The 24,552-nt window shown below is 42.6% G+C and overlaps 1 protein-coding gene across 5 annotated transcripts in view; it reads left to right on the top strand.

Moving 5' to 3' along the window:
• ACVR1 (activin A receptor type 1) overlaps positions 1-24,552 on the top strand; it is a 136,085-nt gene that overhangs the window by 3,419 nt on the left and 108,114 nt on the right. For 2 of the 5 annotated variants that reach the window (XM_073305526.2, XM_073305529.2), the window contains exon 2: positions 7,790-7,934. The exons of 2 other annotated variants lie outside the window; for them this stretch is intronic. In XM_073305526.2, coding sequence (XP_073161627.2) covers positions 7,885-7,934 — 50 coding nt within the window. In that variant the 5' untranslated portion in view covers positions 7,790-7,884. The remainder of the gene's footprint in view (positions 1-7,789; positions 7,935-24,552) is intronic. One more of the 5 variants, XM_073305527.2, reaches the window with a different exon arrangement.

Genomic DNA, 24,552 nt, shown 5'->3' with positions numbered 1-24,552 from the left:
TGCTTAAACCTACTGAAGACTGTGGGCTTGTACAGTTATCACTGAGGGCATAATCTGTCCTAGAGAACCTTTTGTTGTTTCAGAGTAGCAGCTGTGTTAGTCTGTATTCGCAAAAAGAAAAGGAGTCCTTGTGGCACCTTAGAGACTAACAAATTTATTTGAGCATAAGCTTACGTGAGCTACAGCTCACTTCATCGGATGCATTCAGTGGAAAATACAGTGGGGAGATTTATATACATAGAGAACATGAAACAATGGGTATTACCATACATGCTGTAACCAGAGTGATCACTTAAGGTGAGCTATTACCAGCAGGGGGAGGGGGCGAAGGAGGAACGGGACACCTTTTTGTAGTGATAATCAAGGTCGGCCATTTCCAGCAGTTGACAATGGCTCACCTTGATTATCACTACAAAAGGTCCCTCCCACCCCACTCCTGCTGGTAATAGCTCACCTTAATACCAGAGGTGGGCAAACTACAGCCTGTGGGACCGTCCTGCCTGGCCCCTGAGCTCCTGGCCCCAGAGGCTAGCCCCCGGCCCCTCCCCCGAAGCCACTCAGGCAGCACTCTGGGTGACAGGGCTGCACGCTCATGCAGGGCAGCGTATCTGGCTCTGGCCGGGCAGTGCGGCTGCCAGACATGCTGCTCTGAGCAGCATGGTAAGGGGGCTGGGGCACAGGGTCCCGGGGAGCTGTCAGGGGATGGGGAACAGGGAGTGATTGGATAGGGCAGAGGTTCTGGGGGGGACAGGGTACGGGGGGGTTAGATAGGGGTTGGGTCCTGGGGGGGCGGTTAGGGGTGGGGGACCTGGGAGGGGGCAGTCAGGGGACAAGGAGTGGGGTGGGGTTGGATGGGTGGGAAGTTCTGAGGGGGACAGTCAGGGGCTGGGAAGTAGTGGGAGCCTTCTATATCTGGCCCTCCATACAGTTTCGCACCCCAGTGGGGCCCTTGGGCCAAAAAGTTTGCTCACCCCTGCCCTATGCTTCTTATCCATGGAGGCCATAGTGACCATATCAAATAATTTATAAATACCCTCCAAGTGCCGTCTGTAAAGGTCTAATGTTTGAGAATAATGCCCTTCCCAAGAAGGATATGCAATTGAAGGCAGTAAAAAGGCAAAGCACCCAAATGAAGCTGCTTATAAATGCATTGCTGCTTCCTTGGATGGTTCGAACATATTTTTGGATATTACAGATTAGAGCCTATTTTTTAGAACAGATTCTCCAAAATGAAAGTAACCCACCTCATCCCCTACATTTTAACAAACAGTGATGTGTTCCATACTGTTGTTTTGAGTCCCTTGGCCCCCACCTCAATGTACCTTCTTAATATGAAAAAAGAAAAGGAGTACTTGTGGCACCTTAGAGACATAAATTGGTTAGTCTCTAAGGTGCCACAAGTACTCCTTTTCTTTTTGCGAATACACACGAACACGGCTGTTACTCTGAAACCTGTTAATATGAAAAACGCTTCTGTCTTGTGTTATAATTAACTTAGTAAAGGGCACTTGGCATGCCATATACTTTGGGAATTGCCTGTTGACCCAGATGGCCAAAGATTTATGGGTAATCCTTGCTTGTAGTTCTTCCCACTATTCATATGCCCTTTTGTAACCTAATGACAAAGTGGTCTTTTCCCCTCTGTCTCCATTTCAGGACATGCTTCAAGGCATGCTGCAGTGACTCAGATAATTTCTGCAGCCATTTCACTTTATACATCATCAGCCTTTATGTGATGAATCGTAGTCCGTCCAAAAATATAAAAGGTGGGGCTGTTTATTTAAAAAAAGAATGCCTGGGGGAAGGGGACCATTTATCTGTGTCTAATTATAATTCATGTAAATATAACACATTTCAAAGTTAGAAGCAGAGAAATGGAAATCCTGTTTGGATATTATTGATGGTGGCAGTACCAGTCGCTTTCAGTTGTATCAGCTGCTCTGTTTTACAGGGAGATCCAGTGGCAGTCACCTTGTATTTTTACTCAGTTCTTTATAAATAGACATGGCAGAACTTGATTTTTATTTTTTTAAAACAATTTTGATGGATAATATTGATGGTTTTTAAGCACTCTTGCAGTTTTTTATCAGTTTTAAATCTTCACAGTTGCCCACAATTTTGCCTTTTTTTAGGTTTTTATTGACTTAAATTTTGGCAGTTGTGTGAAGTTATGGAGGGGAGTGGTGGTCAGACAATTTATTTAATGGTGTTAGACATTGAGACTCAAAGCTTTAATGGTTAAAACACAAATTGTCAACATCACATGCCCAAATATATGAAATAAATAGCCTTAAGTCATACTCCTAAGTTCTCAAGCAACATTTGTCTGTCTTTGCCTATCTGTAAATTTCAACTATAATTGTGGGAACACTTTTTTCATTGTGTGTGGTGAAATCAGCACTTACTGACATAAGTCTAATTCTTCCAAGCCTGTTTATAATGTACTTAAAACAGTCATCGTTAACATCTTTCTAGTTTTGCTTTTGTGAGAAATGAATGTAACCATCATATTTCATAGAATATCAGGGTTGGAAGGGACCTCAGGAAGTCATCTAGTCCAACCCCCTGCTCAAAGCAGGACCAATCCCCAACTAAATCATCCCAGCCAGGGCTTTGTCAAGCCTGACCTTAAAAACTTCTAAGGAAGGAGATTCCACCACCTCCCTAGGTAATGCATTCCAGTGTTTCACCACCCTCCTAGTGAAAAAGTTTTTCCTAATATCCAACCTAAACCTCCCCCACTGCAACTTGAGACCATTACTCCTCGTTCTGTCATCTGCCACCACTGAGAACAGTCTAGATCCATCCTCTTTGGAACCCCCTTTCAGGTAGTTGAAAGCAGCTATCAAATCCTCCCTCATTCTTCTTTTCCGCAGACTAAACAATCCCAGTTCGCTCAGCCTCTCCTCATAAGTCATGTATTCCAGTCCCCTAATCATTTTTGTTGCCCTCCGCTGGACGTTTTCCAATTTTTCCACATCCTTCTTGTAGTGTGAGGCCCAAAACTGGACACAGTACTCCAGATGAGGCCTCGCTAATATCGAATAGAGGGGAACGATCATGTCCCTCGATCTGCTGGCAATGCCCCTACTTACACATCCCAAAATGCCATTGGCCTTCTTGGCAACAAGGGCACACTGTCGACTCATATCCAGCTTCTTGTCCACTGTGACCCCTAGGTCCTCTTCTGCAGAACTGCTGCCGAGCCATTCAGTCCCTAGTCTGTAGGGGTGCATTGGATTCTTCCGTCCTAAATGCAGGACTCTGCACTTGTCTTTGTCGAACCTCATCAGATTTCTTTTGGCCCAATCCTGCAATTTGTCTAGGTCCCTCTGTATCCTATCCCTACCCTCCAGCGTATCTACTTCTCCTCCCAGTTTAGTGTCATCTGCAAACTTGCTGAGGGTGCAATCCACACCATCCTCCAGATCATTTATGAAGATATCGAACAAAACGGGCCCCAGGACCGATCCTTGGGGCACTCCACTTGATACCGGCTGCCAGCTAGACATGGAGCCACTGAGCACTACCCGTTGAGCCCAACAATCTAGCCAACTTTCTATCCACCTTATAGTCCATTCTTCCAGCCCATACTACTTTAACTTGCTGGCAAGAATACTGTGGGAGACAGTGTCAAAAGCTTTGCTAAAGTCAAGGAATAACACGTCCACTGATTTCCCCTCATCCACAGAACCAGTTATCTCGTCATAGAAGGCAATTAGATTAGTCAGGCATGACTTTCCCTTGGTGAATCCATGCTGACTGTTCCTGATCACTTTCCTCTCCTCTAAGTGCTTCAGAATTGATTCCTTGAGGACTGTTCCATGATTTTTCCAGGGATTTTTCCTTCATTTTTTGTAAGGAATATAGATAGCAGCATATTGGTTGCTTTGCCTTTGTAAATGAATCATGTTACCTAGTGTTTGTTACTTAGTATATGGAATATTGTAGTCACATTCATTACTTACAAAGGGGTTTGTAACAGTTTTAATGGTGACCACAGAAGTTCAGTCTGTGTCTCTGCAGACCTTCCTCAGAGCATTTTCAGCTATATTATTTCCTGAAGCTAGTTATTAACAAACTTCCACTTAATACAAAACACATTCCTCCTATTTGTGTATCAACTATAATTCTTGATGTTCTGATGACTGTCTGTTGCTGTTTAGCCTGATATGGGGGGAGGGATAGCACAGTGGTTGGAGCACTGGCCTGCTAAACCCAGGGTTGTGAGTTCAATCCTTGAGGGGGCCATTTAGGGATCTGGGGCAAAAAATGGGGATTGGTCCTGCTTTGAGCAGGGGGTTGGACTAGATGACCTCCTGTGGTCCCTTCCGACCCTAATATTCTATGTCAAGTTGGGTAAGATTTTTCTTTTTTTTCCCAGGCTGTCTGTCCTTCCAAGTTAAGGTAACCAGGTGCTTTTAAGAAGTAGAGCAGGTCTCCACTTCCTCATTCTTAGCAGCTAAGGTACTCTTGGGGGGTAGGAGGAGCTGGAAAACCCTTTTCTCCCTTTCAGCAGGAACAGTGGCAACTTAGAGTGGAGCTTAAATTTTATGTGAAGTTGATGTAGGAGCAGGATCTAAGGACAGGATCCTTGTAGAAATCCCTGGATCCTTTCTCTTTCCTAGCAGCTTGACATTAGAAGTGAGGTTCCTGTAACCTGTGCTTGTAGATCTACCTCTGTCTAACAAGTATCTGGTAAAAACGTAATTCACTTCAGTCTACACAGCAAGAAAGAGCTGTGTTTTAACCTTGTGGTGGGAATTGTGGTGGGACTGGTACCCAGACAATGCTTAATGTGGATCCTATCCTGCCAACCCTTAAGCATGTGATAACTAATGGGGATTCTGCTAGGCTTTTGGTGTGTTTTTGACTGGGAGTTAAAGGTGTGGTATTCTAAAACAGTACTGTAGACAAGGCGGTGTAGATCTTAACACAGTTTAAGAACATGTTAGGATGAGTTATCTAATATCTCCTAAAACCATAATTTTAAATCCTACTCTAGACAAGCCCTTAGTGTGTAGCTGGGGTCTTAATCTTTCTGTGCTTCAGTCTACCACATGTGTAAATAGTGATGATGCTTCCAGGCACGTTAGAAGGCGTAATTTCCAAACGCTTGTAAAGTGCTTTGAGATCCTCAGATGGAAGGAGCTATATAAACACACAGTTTTGTTGTTAAATTTAATAGAAATGCTTTAAAGAAATACCGAAGTGAATTTTTATTACATGTAAACTATTCCCCTGTAATATTTGCAACCATTAAATAGCAACACAGTCTTAGAATAATATTTTCAAAAGTACATAAGGTGACTTAGGGGCCCAAGTCCCTGAAGTGACTAAGGGTATGTCTACACTGTAGAGGAAAAACCTGTGGCACCAAGTCTCAGAACCGAGGTCAGTTTACTTTGGTTTGCCGGGTACGGGCTACAGGACTAAAAATAGCACTGTAGGCTCTGATGCCTGGTAAGGGGAAATGATCTTGGAGCTCGGGTTCCAGCCCGAGCAGGAACATATACGCTGCTATTTTTGGTCCTGCAGCCTGAGCCCAAGTCAGTTGATCCTTGCTCTGAGACTCAGTGCTGTGGGTTTTTCTTTGCAGTGTAGACATACCTTTAGGCTCCGAAGGCCCATTGACTTTCAGTGTATGTTTTTGCAAGTGCTACCCTGTATTACATAAGAGTCAAAATGAACTGAGTGGAATCACAAAGATGACACTGTTTTTTTTATTGGATAAGCTGAGTGAGATGATATTATAGAAGATGAAAGAGATTAAGTCAGATAACATGAAGATATGACTAATATGTGTAAGAGAGATATATATATTTTTTATAAATCTGTTACCCATTTAGTAGTGGGTTTAAATATGCTGACTCAGATAGCCAAGATCAGAAATGACCAACGATTCATCAGCTAGTGTATGAAGGATATCAAGTGTTGCATCTCATTATCATAGCTATTGGGGGGAGCGTTTTCAACCTCTGATTTGGTGTTTCATTTCAGATTAGATTCATCTTAACCCTTTGCTAGTCCTCCACTTTAACTGCTGTGCTACTGTTACCTGTTAACATTTCACTGAAGTCAATGGAGCATTGGGGTATGCATGGCAGCTGAGCAGTGCATTGGAACTAGGCATTGTACCTGCTATTGGTCAGAACCAGCCTTAAATAATCTTTGCTGGCCCTGCCAAACGGTTACCAACTCCAAAAAATCCTGACTCATCCACTGTAATCACATCCTATTCTGCATTAGTGTAAATGAACAACACTGTCAATCTTCATAAATAATTAGGGTATCCATGGGTCTCTGAAATTAGAAATGTCTGTTTTTCAGGACCTACCCTCGCTAGTCTTACACCAGTGTTTAGTCTAGTACGCTTTAGCTGACTGGTCACCTGAAGGATATGCTAGCCAAGTGTCCTTGTGAAGCAGACATCAGGCTGGATGAACATGTATCTTCCTTGGGGGCAAGTGCTAGGTCTGTCATAAAATTATGTTTCTGCCCTGTTCTCCACAGTGTCTTCTGGGATAAGTCTGCCCAAGGACTGTTAACAAGAGTTAACATTATGCAGTATCCATCTACCAAGTACAAATATGTTAGTTGACAAACTTGTGGCTTTCCGTAGGGCTCAGCATCCCTACTGTCCTTTTTTCTGCATTTATTATTTAGGTTTGCCTATCTACGTTGCTCAGGGATATGAAAAAATTCACACTCCTGAACACTGTAGTTAAGGCAAGGTGTAGATGTGACTAGATGGAATTCTTCCATCGACTAGCTACCAGAGCTTGGGTTTACATAAAATGGATGAGGGGGAAAAAACCCCTTACATAAACGTAGGAAGTGTCTACGCTATGGTACTACAGTGGCATAGTTGTGGCGAATCCTGTAATGTAGACTGCCTTTGGGGGTTTGGCTAGACCAGTGGTTCCCAAACTGGGGTGCGCAAAATGTTACAGGGGGTTCTCGGGGGGGGGGAAAAATTCCCTAATGGTGGAAAGAGCTGTCCGTAGGGACCCTGGGCAGCATGGGGCCAGCAGCCTGGAGCCCTTGGACTTCCAAGAGCTAAGCAGATCAAAGCAAGCATATCTATCACATTGAGGAGATTTAAACATCAAGACTCCTTATGAGAAATGGAAAGGGAGGTGGATTTTTTTTTTTGCTGTTTTTAAAATTTAAATAGGCAAGTATTGTGTTTTAAAATTATTATGAAGAACAAGTTTAAGCTTTGTTGTAACGTGTGTTGTTTGCCTGGACTGCTCAAGACCTGAATGCTTGTGTAGGAGGAACTCTTTGAGTTGGCTTCTTAAATACCTTCATGCTGTTTCACATCTGATACTCTTTGATGAAATATAGAAGCCTTCTCTTATAACAGGCCTTATTCAAAGTGATACAAGCTATGAAAGTAAGATCTTGGAAGAGTGTTGCCTTTTTCATAATGTAATAAAAATACTGTAATGATTAATAATAGTGTGTAATCATGTATCTTTTTTTATATTTCCAAGATCACTGCTTTTTATAACTTATACTAAGGTAAAGGAGAAAATTCCTGGAAGTATTCCTTTTTGGGGGGGGTTGTGAGACTTGACATTTTAGTGAAAGGGGTTCACAGGTTGTTAAAGTTTGCGAACCACTGGTCTAGACTGAGGAAAATTATCTACCCCATGTTGTCAAAGCACAATTTAATCTTGTACTTCTGCAAGGGGTGACTGCGAACAGCTAAACGCAGCTTGCCTTGTCTGTGCTTGTGCAAAGTGGTGATAAGTGCATGTTTTTAAATTATGTATTTTCCCAGTCTAGGCAAACCAATAGTCAGATCCTGTGGCATCAGGCTCTGGACACTACTACAACACTATCGTTCCTGTCCTGGCATATAAAAGAGGATTTGAGATGATGGCTAAGAGGGCGAGACTCAGGCCAAGTCTACTCTCAGAAATTAGGTCAGTATATCTGTCGGGTGTGAAAAATCAACACCCTGGATGGACACAGTTCAATTGACCTATTCCCTGGTGTAAACAGCACCAAGCTGATGGGAGAAGTCTCCTGTTGAGATAGCTACCACCTCTTGGGGAGGTTGGGTACTATGCTAATGGGAGAAGGTTGGCGTAGGTAGCATCTTCAGTCAGGTGTGACAGTGGCACTTTTAGTGCAGACGTGCCCATGTTTCTGAAGTGCTAATTGGCACAGAGCCTAGCTACTGAGTATGGCATGAGTCTGGTAGCAAGTTTGAGATCTGGAATCGGTGGCTTTTTACTTGTGTGTTTTGAGCTCCTTCTAGTGGGGAATGTTTCCTTTTTCTACCCCATCCAGACTGAAAACAAACTTGGTTAAGAAGGAGGAAGAGGAGTCTGGTTTAGGTATTGGGGAGATAGTGGTGGGAGGAGCATGCAATCACCACTTTCTTAATAGAGTTCATTAACAACATACCTCTCTATTCTAGGCTTATTTTCTGAATTAAGAAGCTAACTGGGGTTGGTAAAGTTGTTCAAGTTAATCTGATACCTTCGGCTTCCTCCAGCCACCGCGCTGCGCTTCCCCTCTTCCCCCCCCTCCACCCCCTTTTCTTTCTACCCTGTCTCTTGCCCTCTTTGGGTGTGGGAGGAAGGGAGGTGGACCTGCTTTTGCAGACTGCTTGAGAGGAAGAGAGGGTGCTGTGACTCCTAACAATACAAGAATTCTCCACCCTGGTGATCTAAGCAGGACCAAATGAGTGAGGAAGGGCAGATCCTTCAGCACTCTGAAGGTACAGAAAGGGGGTGGGTAGAGGTACTAAGGCCCTCTCTTAGGTATTTCAGTGCAGTTGGAGCCAGCTGCCATACCCCTCTGGGGTCAGACATTTCTTGCTTTGGCTATGAACCTTAGTAGCTTGTTAAAAGGCAAACTGCAGAGGAGGGTCCAAGAGGCAGGCAGATCAGGCACCCGTTCTTCTAATTGGAGCTCTTTTTTTTTTTTTGACTGGCAAGTATCCTGCAGCTAGTGAAGCAGGTGGGTAGCTGCTGCTGTTTGTACAAATGAACAGGAGACTACTAATGGCTCTCTTTTGAAGTCATGCAAGCTGCTGATCAGCAGTAGGGGGAGAAGTCGGGGGTTTCACTTACCTCAGCAAACCGTCAAATCCTGTGCTAGATCAGTGTTTCTCAAACTTGTACTGGTGACCCCTTTCACATAGCAAGCCTCTGAGTGTGACTCCTCTTCACCCCCTCTCCTCCCCTCCCCCCCCCCAAAAATTAAAACCACTTTTAAAATTATATTTAATACCATTATAAATGCTGGAGGCAAAGCTGCGTTTGGGGTGGAGGTTGACCACTTGTGACCTGCCATGTAATAACCTTGTGACTCCCTGAGGAGTCCTGACCCCCAGTCTCAGAACCCCTGGTCTAGATGATCCACTGAACACTAGCTTAAGGAAGGCATATAGTTACCTTCAGCAGTATAGGCTGTGGGTGTACTGATCTTCCTGGCCACTTCTCACTAGGGAAACTTCTCAAAAATTGTCTTTGGCTTCCTTTCCATTTAAGAGTCTTGTTCTTTAGTCTCATGGAACAGATCCTGAAGCTATATGTAGCTTCTTGTTGGTGTTTCCAGTTACTCTGTCTTTGTTGTAGTGGGATCCTCTTTCCCATGTTGTACAAGCTTGAACATGAAACTCTCAAGGATTTGAAAGTTCCACAAACCATAGCTTAGACATGATTGTTTTAAAGTCCCTGTTTTCTTTGTTTTTGTCAGAGGCACAGCTGGTATGTCTAGCAATCCATTCCTTGATATCAGTTGTTATGGCAGATATGGCTGTGTGCTACCTATACTATTGGGATTAGATCATTCTCTCCAATTTCAACTAATACTGAATAGAAATGGAAGGCAGAAGAGAGGCATGAGGGTCCCTAGGAAACAATTGTGAAATTAAAAAAACTGCACATGTATTACTCTTTTCAGAACAGACTGCTATTTAGAGTTCTTCACTGAATTATGAGACAATTTTACTGAAGCTTTTTTATGTGGGTGGCCTGGAACTACTAGATTGTTTTAAGACTGAATTTTTTTCTGTTAATTTTTTTTCCGTGTAAATTAGAAGCTTAAAATATTGGGTGCTGGTAGAATTCTCACTTTACCATTAAAATGATCAATAAGACAGAAGATAAGCCACTAATGGAAGTATTAGTTTGGCAATAAAACTGGCAAATACAAAAAGAGAGTAGCTCAGATAATTTTGGAATTGCAGATTTTTACCAGAATATATATTCTCTTCCTCACTATGCAGATGGTGGATTATTTCCTGTGTTAAGCATTTGGGAAGGGCTGATCAGATGATACATATATTACTTAACTGAGTCATGTGTTTAAGAAACTGCAAGTCTTACTGGAACTCTCTCCTGTTACAATTTATTGAGTGTCTGGACTGTGCCCACTTAAATACCTGATCATGGGTTTAAGTAAGGATAATTCTACAAAAGGATGATGTGGAGCATAGCAATAGAATAGTCGGTGCCTTGTATGTATGTATGTAGCATAGGTGATATTCTGGCCCCTCTGAATGGCAAATCTGCTAATGACTTCACTAGGCTCAGGATTTTACCATATGGAATTATATTTCTTTGGATATAAAAGCAGTTATACATGAGCACTAATCCAGGTCCTTCACTTCAAAAACTACCGTGGGTGACTGAGTTACATTGGGGTAGGGCCTCCAACATTGCTAAAACAGACTGGTTTTGGTTGTGTGGACAAGACCAAACTCTCTATTGATCATGCTACAGCCTGAGACTTGACAAGGGTGCAGTATGATTTGGTAGCATGTTACTGGGGCCATTGGTCTCGTAAAATGGTTGTATTGTAGGTGGGTCCTTATTCTCTCCCATCTTACCTAAACAAAATTTATAGCTTGTAGTTCACTAGACAGGGTACTAAATTGGGCAATTCATATCTATTTTGGAATTGAATTGTGGTCTGATTCTCACATTAAAGAACTTGCTTTAATTTTACTTTAAACTCTGTTACCCTGTAACTTTAGCCATACATCAGATGTAGTATTAGAGTCATTTGAAAAAAAAATGTTTTGTTAGATTTGTTAAGTAAAATACTGCTTGTGGTTTTGACAAATGATTATAAATGATGGAAGAATACATGAAAGCTGTTGAAGTATGCACTGAAAGAAAATACCTCCTGTGAAGTTGTTTGTAGTGATTTAGGGTATTCTTAGAGGTGCTGTATTAACTGATTGTAAAATAATAGGCAGCATAAGGTATGCCTAAATTAATCAACTATAACACAAGTATTCTAGATTTCCTTTGTATAATTTTTTTTCATACAGCTAAAATTTTTGTCCAGACCCATATCCTTTCACTGAACATTATCTAAGCACAGTTTTTTGTACTGCTCCATCATTTCTGCTTGCCCCCTGGTATAAAATTATATCTGTTACAGAGGTGCTTACTCTTGTATAACTAGTGGGAATAGCTCAAATAGGCTGATCCCTAGGGTAAAGAAGAAATGCTTGTAACCTGGAATAAACATGGGGGTTGCCTCTTTAGCTTCTCCTAAGGGTATGTCTTCACTGCAGAGTTCACCTGGGCTCTTACCTAGATGTTACCCCGACTACTCTCCCATCCACACATATACAGCCCCCTCACCCAAGTTCAGTGGTGCTTTCAAACTAGGCTAGCTGGCTTGTCTGGAGGTATGGGTTAGAGCGCAGGTGCAACTTTACTCGGGCTAGTCACGTCAGTGCTGATAGTCTTCCAATGCTTTCCCACAATTCCCCCTTGGGACCATAAGATCAGACTAGTTCTCCCAGTTCACCCGGCAAGAATCAGTGGCTCAGCTGACTGCAGGACAAAGAACCATGGGATGTGTCCCCAGAAATGCTAGCAACACACACAGTGCAGCACCAGTGAGGATGCATTAACTGATGTAAGGGGTTTGCAGTGTTGCTGCTCATATCCAGACTAGGCTAACTCAGGTACTGCTCACCTGGCAGGGAAGATATCCTTTAGTACCTCAAGTTCAGTCGCAATCACCAAGCAGCGTGAAGGCAAGGCCTTGGAGTTTATCCATTAGTTTCCCATTTTCTATCACATCAGGTGCTGCTTTCAAGGCCCTTCACAGCTCTGAATAACTGCTCTCATATATTGTCCCTCCAACTTCAGCCTTGACTATCCCTACCCCTTTTTTTGCACTTGTGTTTGCTAGCTAGCCTTTTTATTTTTAAACCTCTAGTTAACAACTTTGTCAGTGAACTTGAGATACTTGGTTCATTTGTGAAGTCTGGTTTGGACGCTCCTCATGTATGTTCCAAGTTGTAAATATTTGTCCTTTACTTCAGCCTATGGTAATGCAAATTAATAACATGTTCTAACTTAACTGGTAGGATATTTGTTCCATTTTGGCTAGACTCAATGCAGACATGTAAAACTCCATGTTCATACCTCTGGTAGAAAGCTGCATATAATACTCCTGGGGGAATTCTGCACCAAAACGCAGTGCACAATATTTTAAAATTCTGTATATTTTATTTGTCAAAAACCACAATATAATCTCACTAGTTTCAACTATTTTGGTAATTTATTTCTAAATACCTGTCAGCAAGTATGTCTGTGACAATACAGACAACAAAAATATTCAGGAAAATGTTTTTTGACAAATAGATTCCTGATTAGGCATATCAATACAGAACTTTGAGTAATACATTTTTGTATTGTAATTGAAATGAATTGCCTACACCCCTCAGCAACAGTTCAAAGGATTGGGGGAGTCAGAGGTGATGGAGGAGCTGAGGGAGAGGGAAGTAATTGCTGGGAAGGAGCTTGAGAGTGGACCTGGCAGGTAGTTGGGTGTAGGTGGGAGAAGTATGAAACTGTTTGTTTTTTTGGGAGTGGGGATTGTTAAGGAGTTGGAGCCTCCCCCATACAGACCCCTAGCCTCTCCCATTCAGTCAGGCACATCTGCACATATTCCCATGGGCAGGGCACTGCGAGGAAGGCAGTCTCTGTCTCCTCCCTCTCCATGGCTGGCTGCTCCAGTCCATGAGCCAGCTGCCCTCTCTCCCGGTGCCGCATCCACCTTTTAGTGGGCGAAAGGTGTAACTGCAGCTTCCCTTCACTTCTCTGTCAGAATCAGTTATTCTCCAGGAGGAAAAAAAAATCTGTAGAGGACATTAATTCTGCCCTTTAGCAGTGGTGCGGAATTCCTTCAGGAGTAATATAATTATTCTGCCAGACCTATGCTAAAATCTGAGGCACCCAGCATGCATTCATTTTACCTCTCTTTCACTCTCACATACATATTTATTGTGTCCAAAATGACTTTCTGGAGAATGATTGATTGCATCAATGTAACCAGTTCAAAACTATGAAATAAAGCTCCCTTATGTTAAAATATCTTTCTGACAACGGTATGGTATTTCTGTGTACAGAAATGTGCTTTGTACATAAATGGTAATTTGTAGGAGAAAAGTATTTCTGCCTTTTTAATTAGAATTAGCTCCTCAATGATTGTTTTATACATTATTTTCCAAGAACTATGTATTACTCTAATGTAGAGTCCAAGGGTCTAAGAAGAGATTTTACTTCTCCAATGGTAGGAGAAGCAGCATGCAGTCCCTGGCCAAAGACTAAACTGACTTGCAGAGTTGCCAGAGTCCTGGGCACCTGCCTGGTGAGAAGTTAAATGTGCAGGGAGATAGCAAAGCTCAGTCTTTCCTTGTTTGGTTTGGTTGCCACTCAATGTGCAGTGGCATCTGAAAAAGCTAACAATGTTGGGAATCCATGGTATGCCCACATCTTGAAGACTGAGTGCAGATGTGGTGACCACATCTCAAAAAAGATATATTGGATTTGGAAAAGGGCAACAAAAATGATTAGGGGTCTGGAACAGCTTCTGTATGAGGAGAGATTAATAAGATTGGGACTTTTCAGTCGGGAAAAGAGATGATTTGGGGGCGATATATAGAGGCCTAAAATCATGACTGGTATGGAAAAAGCAAATATGAGAAGGAGTAAATAATACTTCCTTAACCCAAGAACTAGGGGTCACCAAATGAAATTAATAGGCAGCAGGTTTAAAACAAACAAAAGGAAGTATTTCTGCACACAACACATAGTCAACCTGTGGAACACTTTGCCAGAGGATGTGGTGAAGGCCAAGACTATAACAGGGTTCAAAAAAGAACTAGATAAGTCACGGAGGATAGATCCATCAATGGCTATTAGCTGGAAATGGGTTGCAGGGGATGGATCACTTGATGATTACCTGTTCTGTTCATTCCCTCTGGGGCACCTGGCATTGGCCACTGTTTGGAAGACAGAATACTGGGCTATATGGACCTGTGGTCTGACCCAGTATGGCCATTCTTACGTTTAGCTTACTTTGCATTCAAAGTGCCAAAGCTAAACTAAAAAAAGCCCTCTTATACTGAAGAAAGGAAACCTCCACACAGGAAGTTTTATCAGTAGAATTTTTTTGATTTTTACAGTCACATCTTAGCTTATGCCAGTATGAGTTTCCCTGTAGATGAGCGCTGACAATGATCTGCTGTGTGACTTTGCACAAGTCACTAAGGGTCAGTCCTATATGGGGAACTTGTCCGCATAGCTATGGTAGAATAGGCTAGTCTGGAAAAGCTCTCCATGTTGACATTCTATTCCAGAATAAAAATCACTGTTCCAATTAATCTGCACCGTAATTCCTGAATAAGTGTGTCGACGCAGGGAGCCATTCCAGAATAGTTTGTCATATGGCTATGATTGTCACTTTCCCCATGTAGACAAGCCCTTATTGTGTGTGTTTCTGTCTATCTGCAAATTGGGGCTAGTGATGTTTATAGTGTACTTTGAGAACTATAGATTCAGAGTGCTGTTCAGACGTGCAAAGTATTATCCTTTCTTACAAACTCGTCTTCACTCTCTGGTGAGTAATAGCTTGTTTGAATGTTCCTACTCACTTCCCCTTTTCTTCTGCAGGAGAAGCTCCTGTGGGAACTTCTAAAATTAGGCAGGCTGAGTGCAGCTAATTAACGGGACCAATGCTTTCACACCACAGGGCTGTACTGACTCAGACAACAAGTGGTCTTGCAGTGGGTATAGTACTCAAGGGTGACTTAAAAAAAAAAAGCGAGTGGGGGAAGAGAAGAAAAGAAAAATCAGTGAGATTACATTTACTTGGAGACGAAACTTGCTCTACAAACACTAGAAATCAGGAGGCACTTCCCCAATATCTGTAGGAGTGTTTGATGGGGTGTACCAGACCTTTGTGGTACCCTATTTTATCCCTCCTCAGGAAAGGAGCACTGAAGGTGGATCCCCCCAGAGAGACTGCATGGGAGCAGCCAATCCGAGCCCAACAGGCTCAGATAAAAGGAACTGCAGCGCCTTTTTCAGTTCAGTTCCTGGCTGGGACCAGTGGGATGAGGAAGGGTGTTCCTCTTCTCTGGACACAGGAGGGGACTGGCTGCATTTGCATAAGCTGTGGGACAGAGGACTTGAGAGTTTTAACCTAAGCTAAAGGGTAAAGATAAAGGGGGGCAGGTAGGAAGTGACCCAGAGAAGTTGCAGCAACTAACTGAAGGAAGTGGTACATGGCTGCTGTTTATAGTGCCCCTGGGCTGGAACCTGGACTTCCTAGGTTCCCCTGCTGGCATAGTTACCGACCCGACGGGAGAAGGGGACAAGGGTGGCTTAGAAGCCTGAGCAAAGGGCTGAATTTAAAGGGCCCAGAGCCATGGCTGAAGACTGATGAGGGCAGACAACTTTTTTGGACTCTTTTACTACCCCAGAAGGGGTTCGTTTTAACTGTGACACTTAGTCAGAGGGCTGAGCTCGGGGGGAGGGATAGCTCAGTGGTTTGAGCATTGGCCTGCTAAACCCAGGGTTGTGAGTTCAATCCTTGAGGGGGCCATTTAGGGATCTGGGGCAAAAATTGGGGACTGGTCCTGCTTTGAGCAGGGGGTTGGACTAGATTATCTCCTGAGGTCCCTTCCAACCCCGATATTCTATGAAAACCCACCAAACAAGGTTGACAACCTTTAGGGGGTGCAAGGAGCAGGGAAAGACATGCAGTAGGAGGCACTTCAGGTGAGTGCTCCATTTACTGGAGGCAGTTCAGCAATTAATCCTTTCTGTATTTTATTTAAAATTAAAAGCTTGTTGGTTCATGCTAAAACCCTTTGCAGTTGCTTGTGGAAAAGAATATTGTATCAGTCTTTTCTACAGTAGTGCAGTAGGAGACCTAATCATTGGTTAGAAAAGAGTGACTATGGGATGAAACATCCAAAGGGAAGAAGCTATAGGGGAAAAAAAAGAGTATGATAGATAATTTGCTTTTGAAGTGTAATAGATATTTTTTCTCTTTTTGCAGGCTGATGGTCCATAATGATACTAGGCCCACTATAAATACAGTGAAACCCTGCTACTGCGCAATAGTTGGGGTCCAGAAAATTTGATCGTGATAAATGGGGGGTTGCTTTATAGCAGGGTTATGAAAATTTACCATTTTGAGCCTGTCAGTTTAAGTCTTGTAAAAAAAACCAACTGTTATCCCAGCGTGTGTTAAACACAAAAATAGTAATTTAATTACATGTACATGAAAGAAACGTGAAATTGACTATACTAATCATTGCGCAGAGTGCAAAGTCAGTCTGGTTGCATGACTCCATAGCGTTTTTTAAGAAGTGATTGAAATTTAAAATTATCTAGTGTGGTCTACTTATTTGCTGCATACTGTTGGCTTCTAGCAAAGTCAAGAATGCTTCTGAGTTGGAGGATTTTGACGCTGTCCACATCTTGAGTTTCCAGCCACCTCAAACTGTCTTCTAGTTGCTTTACTGCCTCGGACACTTTTGGTGGGGGAGTCCAGGTGCCATCATCATGGTCATCGTCATTAGCGCCATTGGTTTTGGGCTCTGGTGGTGCAGCTTCATTCTTCCTGCTGACATTTGCAACAATTTCATCATCTGAGATGTGTTCCTATTATGGGGCAGATGTCATCTGCTGAAAACCAGTTGAGGATATCATGATGACTGTGCTTATATTCTCTGAGTGCTTCTTTGGCTAAACATACGTTGTCTTCAATGAATCTTGTAAATTCAGGCTTGTCGTCGTTACCATCATCATGTGTAGATGATGGAAAAGCTGGACCAAGACCCTTTATTCAGCATCGTTCAAAGCAATGTGCAGAGTTAGCATCCCAGGCTTTCCTGTGGAGGTGACAGACTTCTTTCAAGTTGAGTGACACCAGTGATGTGTCGACGGAGGAGTTGTTAGCCACTACCGTCCGCTTGATCACTTCGTGATGACAGTTTTGCTTAAATACCGATATGCCTTGGTCCAGTGGCTGGATTTCTGACGTAGCATTCTTCGGGAGATAAGAGACTTACTTACAAGATTTTCCTCTGGGGGGTGGGCCGGGCAGTTATCCAGCGGGAGGAGAGCTTTTTCCTCCTGCTTAAGTTTTCACAAATGAGCCCAAATGGCTGGCACAAGTTTTATGGAACTAGTCTTCAAATATGGAGCTATTCATCCATGTGTTCTTGCTGTTAATGTATTCAAAGGGAAGGGCCTTCATATTAACATGATGAAAACATTTGCACTGCGGAGAGCTCACTTTTCCGATCATCAGAGGTCTGACTTTGTGGCTGCCAGACTTGTTGATGCAAAACGAGAGTGATTTGGTCCTTCCTCTGCTTCAAGCCTTCTCATTTGTGACTATCAGCCCTGGTTGCAAGGGTGCGATCGGGTAACATTTTAAAACATAAACCAGTCTTGTCGCAGTTGTAAACTTGATCGGCTGTGTAGCAACCTTCCTCCAGCAACTTTTTTAAGCTCCATTGGGTAGGAATCGGCAGCATCTTTATCAGCTGAGCGGATTTCCCCAGACACAAGAACTTGGCTTATAGCGTGCCTTTTCTTGAATCTGTCCAGTCAGCCATTACTCACCTTAAATTTGGATTCATTTCCATTGGTAAGGTGATCAAATTTCTCTGCTTGAGCTTTCTGAATAGGGCCAGAAATGGGAACTCCTGAGTGAGCCTGGACAAACCATTGGTACAAGGCTGAATCTAGGCTTTTGTCATTAACAAACTTGACCTTTTTACGCTGTAAACCAGTTTCCTCTTCAAGAATGCAGGGTAGGCTATGGAGCTTTTCTTCTTTTTTCCAGCCTCGCAGAGTGGACTCGCTAATTCCTAGATCTCTAGCAAGCTGAGTTTGTTGTTTGCCCTTCTTTAGTTGATCCAGGGCATACAATTTCTCTTGGGCAGAAAACGACTTGCATTTGTGAATTGGAACAGAAAAATGTTTTTTAAAATATAAGAGATTAATAACAAGTTCATAGACAAACACCATACACATGTACAACCAGAGAACGAAGTGCAATGGGCCTGCAATGGCCACGAGTCAGTTTATCCTATAAGACCAGAAGAACGCGGTTTATTTATAAATGTCGTAAAAATATTCTGGCAAAATGCAAACAGTATTATGCCTTAAAGGGGAGCCAACTTATGATTGCGTTATATCCGAATTCACATTCTCGTGGGGCGTGCTATTGTGAGGTTTCACTGTAATTTAAATTCTTGTGTCATAGTATTGGTTGAAGCCAGTTCAATTTCTCCAGTGTAAACAAGTGCTCAATTTGGTAGAGTAGCTTTGCCTAGTCTAGGTTTCAGAGTAGCAGCCGTGTTAGTCTGTATTCGCAAAAAGAAAAGGAGTCCTAGTGGCACCTTAGAGACTAACCAGTTTATTTGAACATAAGCTTTCGTGAGCTACAGCTCACTTCATTGGATGCATGCCTAGTCTAGGTTCTTACATCATGCTCTGTTACTCTTAATCACTCCTGCAGTACTCAGACCTATTTTTTTCCTCAGTCTCAAGTTTGGGCGTCAACTGTGCTACTTCAGTGGCTGATTGTGCACCTCATGTCAAGTTAATGCAATAAAATAGGAATGTAGCTTAATGGATAAGAAAGGGAATGCAATGTTGAGGTTCAGAATAACTTACTTGCCTTTCCCACACACAGTATTTATTCGTTTGATTATTAGGTTATTAAACTTGTAAGAAAAACTAATGTTGTTCTGTGAGGTTTCCCTCTTTCATTCCTTGATTCTTTTGTGGCTTTATGCAAATAATCTACATATTTAAGGTAAAGTTTTGGTGTCTTTGCATTTATTGCCATTTCTCATAAAGCAACTTGGGGGTTTGCCCAGGCCTGTTAGAATTTAAATAGTTTTGGCTTATCTTTGAAATTGGGCTCTGAGCAGTGGAGTGGATGGGGTTGGAAGGGGTGGGTTAATACCTAGCTGTTCTGCAAGGTTGGGTAACATGGCTGTAGCACATCAGTGAACGAAGTAGATGAGGGCAGGAGAAAAACTTAATTTGCACATTTTGGAGAACAGCAGGATTGCCAGGTCATTATTTTATTGTGAATTTTGTGGTATTTATGCTGTTTTCTCGCCCCCCCCCCCGCTCCCCCAAACGCAGCTGCTGGAATTGAGAGATTTATTTCTTAAAAGTAGGTTTTTAGTCGTCTTGGTGGTAAAGAAAAGCTGGGAAACACGAAGCAAGTGACCCTAAGGCCCAGTAACCAGAAAACAAATTAAAAATACTCAAAATGTATTAAAAAATCTCATGACTTTTGGGGCCCAACTCATGATTTTCTTTCATGCTTGGATTCGGAATTTGGCAATACCAAGAGTTTGCTGTTTGGCACCAAATGTCTTATTTAGATACTCCCACCCTAAGCTATAACTGCACACAGGCATGGTTAGAGACATTTATGTTTTAACTGGTTTCTTTTTTATTATTGCAAGTGTGGAGGGACAGAAAGTTACTACAGAACAATGTTAAGGGGCTGAAGGCTAATGTGAAAGCTGTGATGTGCTGCCCCCATGAACCTGGGGAAGGGGAAGAGGGTCCCTGTCTAACTGTACTTGCACGTGGTTAACTATTGAGTGAGTCTGGCTCTTAAGCTTTGCTTATGCTACAATTATAATAGAGTTGGGGGACCCTGATCAGGTTTCAGCATAAACCTCGCCAAAACGCATAGAGTAGATGGGCTCAGTGTCTAGCATAAAGTCTGATTAAAGACACATGATAAATGGCTCTATGTTGCAACCTGTTTAGGGGTCAGCTCTTAACTGTCCCTTCTGCATTATGGGTGCTACAGCAGTTCAGCTGCAGCACCATAATATAGGTGCACACCACAGTGACCAAAGAAGTTTTTCCATTGCTGCAGTAACTCCACCTCCCTGACCAAAGCTAGCTAAAAGCATTCTTCCATCAACCTAGCTGCATCTAGGCTGGCATAGCTGTTGTGCTTAGGGTGTGGATTCTTCACACCCTTGAGCACCGTAGTTATGTTGGCTTAACTCATAGTTACAGTTCTGGTATAGCAGTGGCCTCAGTCTCCTTCTATAGACTGTCCTAACAACCACCCTGTGCGGGCTAGGGAACTGCAGTAGGTTGGTATTGCAGAGCGTGCAGGACTTTGGGATCTGCTAAAATTCTTACATGATAGTTGAGTGTGCACAGAAATGATTTTTTCCCCTGATTATCTATGGATGTTGATCCTTTTTTTCCTACCCCTAAAAATCAATGTTAAACAAAAAAGGGCTGACTGGGTACCTGTAAACTTGAGGTCCCTTTCCTCAGTCGTTTGAGTTCTCTGGTGACTCTTAAAATGCTGAAAGTGTATTTCACCCCTAAACAAATGATTGCAAAAATTCTTCCAAAAAAAGTTCGGGCTCTGGACTCAGGCCAGACTTGATGTTTCAGCCCCAAAGGTTAGTGTCACACAATACGTTAAATGGTGGGTTCTAATGAAAGTTCTGACATAGCTTGAACTAGCTATAGCCATAAAAGCTTTAATGTGCTGGCACATATACAATATGACATATATGTTTACCCTCAATTTTTGTAAGATACTTGCTTTGAGAAGTGTCCTATTGATTTTACTGTAGCTCATAGGCAGCAGTATTTGCTTCATTGGAACAAGTTTACAAATGAAGAACCACTTGGTTCTTCTCATTTGCATATTTGAGTTTAATTGTCCTTTGCAGGGCCACACACATTCTGTGTGCTGTGTTCCAGAGAGCTCAGAGCTGCAGTGTCACTGGAATTCTTACTTTGTTTTTGTTTACTGTTTACATTCTGAAAGGGTCATTACATTACATTACATTACATACTATTTACATTCAGATAGGATTCACAATATTATGTTGGTTAGAAGCTTTATTTTTCAGAGAGGTTGTTTAAAGCTTCTCCTTTCATTTACACTGCCTATTAAAACCCACTAATCCCAGTTAATATTAAAAATAGTGTTGATCACAAGTTGGTAAAGTTTTATAAACTTTACCTGAAATGTCCTTGGCGTTACACCTTAGGGTTTGTTTACACTACTGCTTATGGCGATGTAAATTCCATCATTTGGGCGGGGAGGGACCTTTTTACACCCCTGAGTGATGTAAATTAATAGACTTAGGGCTTGTCTACACTTACATTTTATAGCGCTCTAACTTGCTGGCTCAGGGGTGTGAAAAATCACCCCACTGACTGCAGCAAGTCTGAGCGCTTTAAAGGTGGAGGTGGATTACCAGGAGCACTGGGAGAGCTCTCTCCTAGCGCCCACGCAGGACCACACTTCAAAGTTTCCAGTGTAGCGATGTTCTTAAAAAGCAGTGTGGACACCGCCTTATGTCAGTGGGAGATGTTGTCCCACCAACATAGCTTCTGCCTCTTGTTGAGGTGGAGTAATTATGCTGACGGGAGCGCTTTCCCATTGGCATAGCGCAGGGGTTCTCAAACTGTGGGTCGGGACCCCTCGGGGTCACGATGTTATTACATGGGGGGTCGCGAGCTGTCAACCTTCACCCTAAACCCCGCTTTGCCTCCAGCATTTATAATGGTGTTAAATATATTAAAAAAAAATTAATTTATAAGGGGGGGGGTCACACTCAGACTTGCTATGTGAAAGGGGTCACCAGTAAAAAAAATTTGAGAGCCACTGGCCTAGCGCATCAGTGCAGCTGTGCCAACGTAGCACGAAAAAGTAGTGTAGATTTTACATTAACTTCCCTAAAGTTATTTCTTCACTTTTAATAACAACATGAAACATACAGAATGTTTAATGTTAATTTACAGTCCTTTGCCTTACAGTAGACTAACAATCAAGTAAACTACTTGATTTGGTATAGTAGATAAACGCCGAAAGAAAGCCGGGGAACTTTCGTAGTTAACAAGGAATTGTCGGTTACTTTAATAATATCAGTAATAAAGTAAAAATAGATGTTCTTGTACAGTATACTGAAATATTTCTTCACACAGTTTTGAAGTACATATAATGGCAAACCTTGTGTGAAAGAGACTACTGGTTCTGTTGTTCTTAAACAAGCCTCTTCAAAAATTTAGTCTCCTATACTTGGGATTAAGCATAAACAATAGACTGTGTGCTGTATAAACATTCTCCGTATAAATCATGGAAAATCAGTGTTAAAGAAACATTAAAAGGTTGATTTAACTCTGATTGCTTTGTAGTTTAAGTTTAAAATTAATCCTTAATTCGTATCACAAATTTCTAGGAAAACATGATTATTCTGATCAGTTTTGACACATGGGATTTTAACCCCTTAATTGACTGACCCAAAGAGACTTTTAAAAGTAACTTACCCTGACTGTATCTCTTTATTTAAATTTTGAAATGTTGAAATCCTTTTAATGGTGAAGAATAAACTAAGTTTACATGCTCGTCTCACTATATATTCTGTTCACTTTCTGGTTTTCACATGCTACCATAGTACTACAATGGTTTGATTGGAAGGAAATATGGGGAATTGTTTAACTACTATTACCAGGAGAACCAAACTGTTCATTAAGTATAAATGTGAAACCTATTCCAGAAACATTATTTTTAAGAAGGCTGGGTAAAGTTTAGATTAGTGTTTGCTAAACTTTTAAATTCCATTTAATCTTTCTCTGAATCAGCTAAATTTTGACATTACTAATAAGAGATGTTCTCAAAGTTAGCTGCTTAATACTTCAAATAAAGTCTACTCTGTATTTCCTTTTCTTTGCCTAGTTCACTTCAGCTGTACTATAGAGCAGTGGTTCTCAACCTTTCCAGACTATTGTACTCCTATCAGGAGTCTGATTTGTCTTGCATACCCTCAGGTTTCACCTCACTTAAAAACTATTTGCTTACAAAATCAGACATAAAAATACAAAAGTATCACAATACACTGTTACTGAAAAATTGCTTGCTTTCTCATTTTTTACCATAATAAAATAGATCAATTGGAATATAAATATTGTACTTTTTAGTGTATATAGAGCAGTATAAACAAGTCATTGTCTGAAATTTCAGTTCGTACTGACTTTACTAATGCTTTTTATGTAACCTGTTGTAAAACTAGGCAAATATCTAGAGGAGTTGGTGTGCCCCCAGCAGACCTCTGCCTACCCCCAAGGGTTACGTGCAGTGGTGAGCTGGAGCCGGTTCGCACGAACTGGTTGTTAAATTTTGAAGCAGTTTTAGAACTGGTTGTTAACCCACTTCCCTGCAGGGGGTGCTGAGGCTTTGATGGGCTCCGGCTGAGAAGTGATGTAATTCCTCCTCTGGCCGCCAGGGGCGCTGTGCTGCGGGAGCCATGTGGGCTGCCCCCTGGCCCTGGGCATGAGCTCTGTTGCTGCTCCCCTGGCCCTGGGGCTCCTGCTGCTGCCTGGTGGGTCCCTGGCTGCTCTGCTGGGCCTGGGCTGCATCCTGCTGCTTGGGCTGCTCCGAGCCACTTTCCCCGTGAGTACCCACCACCCTGCCTGCAGCCAGCCCCTGTCTCCAGCCCCTGCCGCGCACACCCCCCCTGCTCAAAGCTAGCCAGCCCCACACCCCCTGTCTCCAGCCAACCCCGCACCACCCTGCCCTGCCTGCAGCCAGCCCCTACCTCCCCTTGCCTGTCAGCCCCTGCCCTGCCTCCAGCCAACCCCGCATCCTCCTATCTCCAGCCAGCTCCGCACCCCCTGCCTCCAGCTAGCCCTGCCCTACCCCCCTGTCTGCAGCTGGCCCCACGTCCACTGGTGCCCTGCAGTTTCCATGGCAGTAACCCTGCACACCTGCTTCAATGAGGGGGGCAGGGAGCAGCTGGGACTCACACATGTGCACACCCTAGGTGACCAGACCTAGGGTGAAAAATCAGGACAAGGGGGTGGGGAGTAATAGGACCCTAAAAAGAGAGAGAATCCAAAATTGGGACTGTCCCTATAAAATCTGGACATCTGGTCACCCTAGCACACCCCCAGGGAGTGGCGGGGACCCACACATGTGAATCAGAGCTCATTTCTAGTTCAGGCCCATCTTTTTAAAAAAGAACTTACATCCGTATTTTCCTGGACATGTCATACTTTTTGGTTCTTAAATCGCCGTTCCGGGATTTTTAAAATTTTTAAATTTTAAGAATTCCTCCTGGGAAAATATGGACGTATGGTAATCATACTGGTACAAAAAATATATACTGTGGCACATCCCATAAATCAGAACTTTTTATAGGGAACCGGTTGTTAAGATTTTGGCAGCTCATCGCTGGGTATG

Source organism: Lepidochelys kempii, chromosome 11 (genome assembly GCF_965140285.1).
Source record: "Lepidochelys kempii isolate rLepKem1 chromosome 11, rLepKem1.hap1, whole genome shotgun sequence".
NCBI lineage: Eukaryota > Metazoa > Chordata > Testudines > Cheloniidae > Lepidochelys > Lepidochelys kempii.
Note: the sequence above shows the minus strand (reverse complement) of the source record. Positions and strands in the feature narration are given on the sequence as shown.